This window comes from Aptenodytes forsteri, unplaced genomic scaffold (genome assembly GCF_000699145.1).
Source record: "Aptenodytes forsteri isolate BGI_AS27 unplaced genomic scaffold, ASM69914v1 Scaffold65, whole genome shotgun sequence".
NCBI classification, from domain to species: domain Eukaryota; kingdom Metazoa; phylum Chordata; class Aves; order Sphenisciformes; family Spheniscidae; genus Aptenodytes; species Aptenodytes forsteri.
Genome location: NW_008795127.1, coordinates 908,869 through 919,707, shown reverse-complemented (window position 1 = coordinate 919,707; position 10,839 = coordinate 908,869). Strand labels below are relative to the sequence as shown.

The 10,839-nt window shown below is 37.9% G+C and overlaps 1 protein-coding gene across 1 annotated transcript in view; it reads right to left on the bottom strand.

Moving 5' to 3' along the window:
- The window catches only part of TENM3 (teneurin transmembrane protein 3), a 352,902-nt gene that overhangs the window by 130,720 nt on the left and 211,343 nt on the right, over window positions 1–10,839 (bottom strand). The window contains 1 exon segment of the mRNA XM_009277346.2: window positions 7,295–7,387. Within this exon segment, the coding sequence (XP_009275621.2) occupies window positions 7,295–7,387 (93 nt within the window).

Sequence of the window (10,839 nt, the reverse complement as noted above, 5' to 3'; positions counted from 1 at the left end):
ACTCGCTGGTGGGGTGGGGTGAGAAGCAGAAAAGGCCTTGACTCTGTGCAAGCACTGCTCAGCAATAGCAGAAACTTCCCTGTATTATCAACACTGTTTTCAGCACAAATCCAAAACAGCCCCATACTAGCTACTAGGAAGAAAATTAACTCTATCCCAGCCACAACCAGCACATTGATTCATCTGTTCTCCTTGCAATTTGAGAAAAACCCTGGACATATTAGCAATTACCAGTACAGGGGACCACTGTTGGCTCAAAAGATCATGGTACTTAATACTTGACTCTTCCAGCCCAGGCAATACCATTCTGCCTTCTGTAATCACAGGTTAAGTACTTTATGAAATGAGCACACCAATTTTTACATTGTGGAACATAGGCTAATCTTCCCCCCAAAACCAACTCAAATCTGCCAGTATCTAACTCTATTTAAAAATTATCTATTTGCCTCTAAGTACTGTTGAATCTGTGGACACTAGTATATGAATTAAGACATTTGTAAGCAAGCACAGGTAAATGTTCTTATCCATTCTGCTAAGGTCCTCAATCCATTTCCCTGGATTCACTCCAAGGCACGAAGTGGTAATATCTACACCTTAGACATCTAGAATTAGAAACATGTCAGTCATATTCCCCCAAGCCTCAAGAGGCGGTAAAACCTTCTATCGAATCCACATTGAGTGAACGCAGGTTGAGAGAAATGTAAGTTTTAGTGAATTTATTTTGGTGACATATTTACCTCTCAGGACCAATACTTCAGGACACATGACTTCTCTGCTCGAAATTTGATAGTACTCCTAATGACTTGGTTTTGATGTTTATTATATGTTTCTGGGAATAAAAACTGTAATTATTCTGTTTTGTAATGAATACAGCTGTGATGATTGCTCACCTGAACTAAAAATAAAATACCAGATTTTCTCCAAAAATGGTCCCAATTCAAAATGCACGTATCTGGAGACAGCAGCAATCTTTCAAAAGTGTAATGGCACCTTCTACAACAGTTTGGCAGCACCATGAGGCCACTGTAAGCAAGTAAGACATAAGGGTAGCTGCAGCTTTACCTTCTTATTTCTCTGATGGTCCAAAGGGGCATAGGAAAGTCAGACAGAAGAGACTTCCCAGGTTTGGGAGCTCTCATTCTCTACCTCAAATACGTCATTACTGACATATGCAGAGATAGTGTATGCTTATCTCTGTGTGAAGACCTAGCATTTTATTTGCCATTTCCATACAAAGAAATCAATTAATCTGAAGAAAGTAACTTCAAGAGAGGATGGATATATCCAGCTGCAGCTATTTTAGTTTGCTCCAACTTCTCTCATTTACGTTTTTGTATTTATCTCTCCCTGACTTTCCTTAATGCAAACCAGCTGAAGTTTTCCCTCCTGGGAATGGGTTATCATACTTTTTGTTTATTTACAAAACCCCTACCAGATACATTAACTGTCAGAATCAGAACAAAACCATTAACTGTGGAACAAACAGTGGTCTGAGATCGCAATCAATCATTGCACTGCACCTACCGACTGGTGTGCTCTCTCGCTGCTGACAGACCCTGTTCATGCTGGATTGAACGGGGTTCTCTGAGTAAGACCATGACCCTCACCTGCCACTTGACATTAGAGAGCTCTGCCTGGTTCACTAATGGATAGATCACATCAATAAATCCGATTCCTCAAACTGAGTTGAGGAAGCAGATGGAAAGAGAAGATTAATCTCTGCCAACTGACGTTATAGGGAAGATGTAAAAGGTAACAGAAATTACTGGCTAGGTCTCATATGAACTCTGGTTCACTGATGCATGAGATCAGCTTTCCCAGTAGGCTCCAGAAGGAATTGCATTTTTGTTTCTCCATGAGCACTTTATGCCTGTCTTCATCTTCTGTTAACATTCTTCTGAGATGAAACCTTGTAGCTGGTGGTGTTTGCCCTTAGCACAGGCTTATGACTGTCTTCCACAGAACCATATGGCTGCATTTAACATAAATCCAAGCCAGCACAGAAACTACATTATGCTGCGAATTTGTCTCAGTTTATTTTCTGTGCAGAATTGCAATCAAAAAATTGCTTAGGAAGAGATAAAAGTGAATTTCCGCTTCCTCAGAGCCAATATTACTACTACCATAATCCTGGAAAAAGCTTCAAGATCACATCAGATCAACTGATGACCAAAATTTGGGGGAAAGAAAGAAGGAGAAGAGAGCTATTATCCATATGCAAAAACAGAGGAAACACCTGTGGGAACTGGAGATAAGCCTCTTCTAACAGCTTATTCAAATGTTTCAGAAAAACACTTTACATATGGTAACACTTGCTTGAATTTGGGTGGGTTTACACTGAGGGCCCACTTTCTTTACAAACTGAAGACTGAAAGCCAAGAAAGAAAAAAAATACTACTAGGGCTGCAAGTGCCTTCCTTACTGCTTGTATGTTCCTTCACATCTGGCCCCTGGCAGGTTACCTCTCCACTGCTGGCTGCTGCTGGAGAAAGACTGCAGAAGTCAGGCATGGCAACCTGCAGCTGAAGCTTCAAACAGCAATTCAGACATGACAGTATCCCAATCTGCTGTGAAAGCCACCAGGACATGGTAACTTGACACCGACAAAAGCCCCAAACTTCCTCTCTTTAGGTGTGCAAGAGTAAATCTCTTCCTCTGCAATGCACCTACCATCTTGGCGGTGTAAGAAAGAACATAGTGCTACAGCATGCAGAGGGCACCTGTAAACATCCTATTATTTGTTCCTCCAAATTCAGATTCGGGCTGTTAGCTCTCTCCCCCGGAGGAGTTCACTTCTGTGATATGTATATGCATGTCTAAGATCAAAAGAACCAGTATAATCAGCTGGCTCTGCCGAGCCTGCTCTTTCATGCTCCTCTCTGCTATGCTGCACTCTGTGAAGATGAGCAAGGGAAACAAACAATGCTAAGCCACACTTTGCAGAAGGGAGCAGGAGAGTTGGATGCAAAGAATGACTCATGATGCTGGGTGGGCAAGCAAAGAAACCTGCCACAATTTTAGTTGCTCATACTCTTTGTTGCAGGACTGTCCCATTACCTACCTTCCAGAGGAGAGTGAAACTAGACTTATGTATTGCTGAAAAAATATCAAGTGGCTCTGTTCTCCTTACAGGCTTCTTCTGGGTCTCTCAGAGGACTACTACTTACACAGAGTTTCATCTAGGTTACAGTAAGTGACTTGGCTCTGGATATTGTTGGTGATACTCACTTCTGAAGGAGGCAGCAGTTGGAGTAAACCTGACAGTCCCTTAGTGCACTTTCTGATACTGACAGTGTTCATGCTATTCCAGTTCTCCTCTCTCCAAAGGAAGGGAGAGTGGAGGAAAGCGTCTGAATTTTGCAGTGAGGGCTGGAAATGCTCATGTGAGCAGTAAGAATTTCTATTACAATCACTTATCTTGTTCTCTGGTCTTCTGGAATCATATCCCTCCCAAGATAGAGAGAGAAAGAGAGAAAGTTATCTCTGAGATGAGGTATTCTAATCTTAGCCAGTTCTTGTCTTGAATTTTGAGTAAGTTAAGCTTTCCAGGGAGAAAATCAAAGAAAGGTAGGGCACAAGTACTCCTCCAACCTCTTTTACTACCCTTGCTGTCTTCATAAAGCTGAAAGAGAACAATTGCTTTAAATGTCTCAAAAGGCACATGGAGACAATTTCAAAAAGCAAATGTGGTTTAAGAGAGACTCAGCTGCATTATTTACCCAAAGATTAATTCAGAAGTTGGAACAAAGGTTGACATTTCATCTGCAGCTGAAAGACCTGACTGAGCTACTGGACATTTTAAAAGGAGATAAAACCAGAGGGAAGTTAAAGAAGTGAAGTATTATTCTGCCAGTGACTGATAGGATCTGATTCTGCCTCAAGCTGCAAGCAGGCTGAAGTTTCTGTCATAATGGATCTGCGAGCCTTAGCTCACTTATTGATGTCCATAGCTGTGGTTCTTTTGCAATTCTGAGTCCATGATAACCCGTGATGAACTCTGTGCTGCCACTACTACACTACCAGCAGTCACTCAAACAGCCAGATTCACGTCACTGCAGTGACAGCACTGTCACAACCTCTGAGTTACAGCCACTACCACCAACTTGGCAACTGTGCACATACATGTGATGCAACTGTCATTCCTGTTTTCCAGTCCTTATTGTTCCTTGGTGGAAACTTGTATACTACACTTGCGTACTCTCATATGCCACGTGCCAAGATCTGCAGACTTGAGAGACCACCACTCAGGGATTCAACAAGGCAGAGGGTTACACCTTAAGCCCAGAAGAGGGTGATGTTTTATCTTTAATGGTACTCATTTCCACAGATGCCTTTTTGGAGCTGGACTTCTCTTTGTGCAGCTAACATTATCAGAGACACTGGATGCTGGCAATATAGAGTCATCCAGGTCTTTGCTTTGCCATGATGTTTGGTATTGTTTTCTCACCTGTTTGAATGTGACACAAAGAATCTCCAGAATCTGTTAAAATTCCTTTCTGGTTCAACTTGAGCTGCACTTATTGGGATGGCAGGCTTGACTGCAGCCATGCAACCGTAGAAAGAGGTTGGCTTTTAACTTTGTAAATTTTGTGTGCTTAACTTTATGGTGTTGATGACATTTTCTTACTCAAGTGTTTTTTTGTTTAACTTGTGATTTTTTTTAAGCAAGTTTGAAGAAACTTCAGAGATTGCATTGAAAGGCTTCTTATCAGCATAGGCCATCACAGATACAAAATCTTTGGTTTGATTATTTCTGGCTTCTGTCACTAGTAGAGCATATGCCAGCAGCCAAGGTTCCTCATCATCTTGAGTCAGCCCTGTATGTGATGAGGTGCATGCTATTCAAAGGCACTTCACAAGTAATCACAGGCAGTAATGGACATGGAATAATCTTGCTTTTCATCCTAGATATTCAGTCTCTAATCCTCTAGCATTTTATCTAAGTCCTACCTTGCCTAATCAACCACTCTCAGTTTCTCCTTCTGGACTACTCCATCCACCCATTTGCACATCCACTCCTACCCCTTTTAGGCCCAGTCATTTCCAGTTTTCTCCTCTCCACTCTGCACTCCTGACAACCTGGCGTCTTTTAAACTCAGCTCTCCTGAATTTTTTCCCCAACAGATGACAAAAATCCCCAGCCAACCTCCTTGCAAAGAATTCTTAAATACAACAGGAAGTTTTCAAACCCCAACCGTGCAAAAATATGAAATTTTCAGAAAATGAGGAGATTCTATAGAAATAGAAAACGCTAGGAAGCTTCATCTATAACAAATACAAATATGGTCATTCGCTAATAGTGAATCTTACTTTTTTTTCAGATTTTGACATCTAGATAACTTGGGGAGAGGACTATCAGATTAGGTAAAAGAAAAACAGACTTTTCACTTCAAACTAAGCTGATTTGTCAACATGTATACCAACATATGTTTACATATTAGAGAAAACAATAGTGGTACCAAGTAAAGCCAACAACACATACCATTAAAATACTTTGAGATTTCCAGCTGTCTTATGATAATTAATGCACCGTGCACAAATTTCTCGAAGCTATAAACAACTATTCTTTAGGTCTAGGCGTATGAATCATTAGAATTTCTATGCAAAATGTCTATTTCTATTATCATTATTAACACTAAAATTGTCAAATTCATTAGATTAATATTCTCTCCATAAGCCATACAAACTAAGATTCAGTATATCATAATGTAACACATGCATGACATGAAAACAAAGAAACAAATATATAATGATTCTAGCTGTGACCCAGTATGTTAGTGAGGTTGATAAACTGAATCTTCATGCTGATAGCATGTTGTAGTCTCAAATCTATTACACTTTGGAACTGATGTGTTATTATCTCTGGACAACTTTCACACCAGGAGATGAGCCCTGCTAGCATAATTTTAAAAATGAAGGGATTACAAATAAGATAAATTTCATTGTATTGTTACCTGAATTAGTATCAACTAACAGGAATTTCATATAACATAGGCCATTTGCCAAAATACTTGCATTTGGTGGTCCCATTACAAACATATAAAGCATAAACCAGGCATGCTTCTATTAACTCTACTTCAGCAATTATGAATCTGAATGAGTATTGTATGGTAATTGGTCTACAGGGAACAATAATACTTGGTTTTGTTCTTTTTTAATACAGTATGCTTACATTTTTACTTTAAAGAAAATATATTAGGGTCTTCCGGTAAATATCTGCAGTATCTTTGAGCTTGCTGATAATGATTAACTGATTTAATTTAACATACCATTCTCTTCCTGCTGTTGATTTTAATTTGTGGCTAAATGGAAGTTTAAGAGTTTTTGGAACACGAAGCAGATCAATGTACAGTGTCAATATATTTTACAGATGAATTAGTTATTAACGGGCAGATGCAGATCTCATTTAATCAAATAGCACCTTATCCCTTTTATAATATTAAGAGTTACAATTAACAAAACAGAATTTGGACATAAAGCTCTGATTTTTACCATAGCATAAACAAAAAAAGAAAAGGTAAATTTATGATTAATAATTCTTTACTAAAATTTAGCATACTGTGCTGATTAACAGACTGGAACTCATTAGAAATGGTATTGCTTTGTCAGGGTTTTTTTTTCTGTGGATGAGAAACCAAGTATACTGATTTGGCATAAGAATGCCAAAACGTAGTTCAAATATAAGACAGATATTAATGACAAAGTTAAGTAGATATGGAACAGTTCTATAATAGAAATTTTATTTAAATGAATTGAAATATTATTTTATATGGAATTCTTTATTTCCAGTTATATATTTATCAGTAATTTGATTTCAAACTAGCTGGTTAAAAATATTACAGATTAGATATATAATTATTCTTAACTTCTTCGACTAGTCATTCCTTATGCTACATTAATATGTCATAATATTTCTAAAACAAATGTTTGCTAAGTACTAAATATATTACAAACTAAGGTTCAGATCTGGTAAATGTGTAAGCATGCAAATAGTTTGCAACAGCTTGCAGAATTAGGCCAGAATTAGGCCACAGAGAATTAATACAACCTCAGTTGCACTCTTGTTTTCTTAAGTGAAAGCAAACAAGATTTGGGAGTCAAAGTTTACCATTTTGTATTTACCATGAGGCAGTATGAAAGATTATTTAAAGTATAATTTTAAAAAAATCAGATATAAAGATGAGGAAGTCTGTCCCAGATGTTTTTGACTATTGTAACCAAAATTTTTTTTTAAAATCATATTTTGTCTTCTGTGTCAACAGTTAGCATCATGCAAACACTTAGAGTCACATACCCATAACTGTTATCGTGATATGTTGGAGAAAACACATCCATCTCTATAAGGTTGTCATGACCATTTGCAAGGACTGCTTGATTTCCTAATTCTCTATATACAAAGATACAAAAAGATGAAATTAGAGTGGCAATTTCAAATTAAAGAATGGGATGATCCCACAAAACGAATATACTAATTCCGTTGCATAATTTTCTTTTTTCACAGATGTGCAAAACTGCAACTGCATTTTGAATGCGGGATTTATCTGCCTTCCATGATGTCCTCTGAACTACATGCTGGATTGTAACTTGAAGACACGGTGTTGCAAGGCTACCATTAGGTGGTCACTACCCTTTGGTGATCCCTTATTTATGTGCAAGTCCTTGAATAAAATTCCCAGCTGCTGCCTGTGGCAAGACAGGCTTAAGGACTGAACAGCGCATAGTGGGAGATGTTGTTTACTTGATGAGGCTGGACCAGAGATGAAATAATAAAAGTGAACTGAGACTAATAAAAGACAGTCTCTTGCTGGCTAGCTGGCGCAGCCAGTAAATATGCAGAGGGCTGGCTACCAGAGTGAGTGGAGATCTCATGTTCTGTAAATGACACTGCACAGCAGCAGGGGAAAGAAAGGAAGAACCACAGATTCTGGCGCTCTCAGAAAATGGCGAGAAAATGAAGTGGGAGAAACAAAGCTAGGCACTATTATTTTGTTTAGAACTGCATATTTCTTTTGTCCTATCTAAACCAGGAAAAGATTACTTTTGGAAAAAAAATTGAGGTTCATGCTTGCTTCAGTGACTGCGTATCTTTGAAAAGGGGAACGATAAACTCAAGGAATACTGTGCAAATACTACTGAATTCTGGACTATCAGTGCTTGCCTAAGAGACAGGGGAATGAAATACACAGCATGGTCAACTTCCAAGTATTCATGGTGACAGCAAGGGATTTTTAAGCAGGAAGGATGCCAGAAAGATCAAGCAAAAATCTAAAGTAAGACACTATTCACACCAAAGGAAGCTTATAAGCATATGGGCCCAGTGTGCTAGGATTCAAACACAGATGCTTGGTGAGCACCCGACTGTATGAGAATGTCAAAAGAAAACAGAACTTTTTTATTCAACTTTAGTCTTTGAAAACAATACTGCTTGTTTGATTTAATGAATGTGTCTAACGTGTGTATATACTGACCCCATAATTATGGCATGTCAATCTTTAAAAATGCATTCATGCTCTCAGCAATCTAAGTAAAGCAGAGTCCTGTTTCCTCCACTTGCAGACCAGCAATGTGGCATGCCCACAATGATACACGGGGTCTTCAGAAGAGCAAGACTTAACTCCATCCCCAGTTTCTGCCTTTATTTTGTATCATGCCTTCTCAATATAAGTAACATGTCTAATCAAGTCCACGTGTGAAAACCTGGAAGACTTACAGAATGGATACAACTTTGAATTTGATTAAACCAGGCACTGTTTTAGTGGGTGGAATGCGTAAAATAGCTGCTCTGAGCAGACTTTAACCTCCAGCAACATTGTGTTTTTGCAGACAATCAATCAGCCTCTACACAAATTGATTTAAGACTTCCCTGGAAACTATCAACACCCTTTCCACACCTTAATCAATACTGAAGGCGCTAGCTTCATTGGCAATCCACCCCAATAAAGACATAGGGGTATGTTCATCACACTTTAGGAGTTTCTAAAATCTTTGTATTCTAAAATGAGGTTTGGATCAAGCTTGCAGAACGGTTTTGAAGTAACACATTCTAGGAAATGTTTTGTCTGTACTACTTCTGAGGTATTCTAGTACTTTAACTAAATCCTTCAAAATGCTGAAATATTTGCCAGCCATCAAGTATTTCTTCAGCCAGTTCCCTCATTCTTCTTGGTAAAATTAGTACATAAGTAACTGAATACAGTAATGTTCCTACCCACCCTATTGCTAAGTATAAGGCAGGGGTAAGAGAAGACTAAGCAATATCAGTATAGACTATGAAAAACATGTTAGTTTCTATAAAAAATTCACAGTCTATCATAAAAATACAGCCATCTTTCAAAAAATAAGGTATTTTTTACAGCAAATCAAGTAAGAAAAAGCAAAGCTCTTCTTTGATTCACAGACACATTAGCACAGATTCTGAATAAAGTTATATAATATTCTTGGGGATTTATTCCTTGACTGGCATATGTAAATTTCCCCTTGCTGACAAATTTATCTTAGACATTCAATGCCTAAAATTAATGAAATACTGCCTGAGAAATGCACTAAGAGATGCTACCAGCTTACTTTTATCAACAAATTTATGAATTCTAACATACTTTTCCTGTGCACGTTTCTAACAAACACAATTGATTGTGCATTAGAAAAATTCTGCACATTCAAATATTTAACAGAGAAAGCATTTAAAGAAGTGATTTACTAAGTATTTTTAAATATCAGTAATTTAGATCCTAGTGGAACGCAAAGCCATGAGAATGTAACTAATGATCCTGGTGCTCAAGAACTCATTACTAAAACTAGTAGGTGAATAAAAACTTAAAGACCAATGACAATAAAAAACCTACTAATATTTAATTACTTAATCATCATTTATAATATTCAGACACCTGACATGTAGTCCTACATTTGCAGGATTTTGGCTGTCCAGCCAGTAATTCAAAGAACAAAATGGAAAGTTATTCAATATAGTCCTGCTTTTTTATTTCTTCAAAAGTTAATATTGTTCTATGGTGCTGGCTTCTCCAGCAGAGCTATTGCTTCTACAGCTGAACCTAACTCGCAGCAGGTTGGGGAAGAGTCAAATAGTAAAGATCGTTAAATGTCCAGTGAAAAGGTCCTGCAGCCTGCAGGAAATCAGAGGAAATCTGCAGGAAATATTTTCTTACTGCCTTGCTTTTTTTTTTTTAAATGTAGATTTTACTGAGCCCCAGTGGAGTGAAGACAATTTCTGCCACTGGTCAGTAACCTCATTGTCATTTAAAGATGGCATCAAAGATGAAAGAAGCACTCATATAAGCCAAGTTACAGTTTTAGGCCCTCATAAAATTTTAAGCAAAGAATCTTTTGTATTTAAAAAAACATAAATTGGAATTTCTGTTGGATGTTATTGATCTGTCACCTCACAGTTCATCCATTTAACCAGTAACTGCAATGCTTTATGCAAAAGTATTAACTCTACACAGAGCCAAATTGCAGAATATTCTATTAAATATACAGCTGAATCCAATATTACGAAATATATATTTCGAAGTCACTTCCATTACTACTGCAAAACGATAGGGACTAAAACCTCCCTCAGGCTTTGCAAATACACCTACATGCACATACACAAAACCAGCCTATTCACTATCCAGCTATACATGACAGCAAGTTGTATGTCATTTTTATGCCACCCATCACCAATATGAGCCTATAGAGATAGAAAGATAGCTATGTATATATGCTGACATTCACATTCTGTACCTCTAAATGGCTGTCATCTAAGTCAGATTAAAAAAAAGGGGCGGGGGGGGAAGCTGACTATGGGCATAAGCTAAAATATTGCCAAAGATGAAATAAACT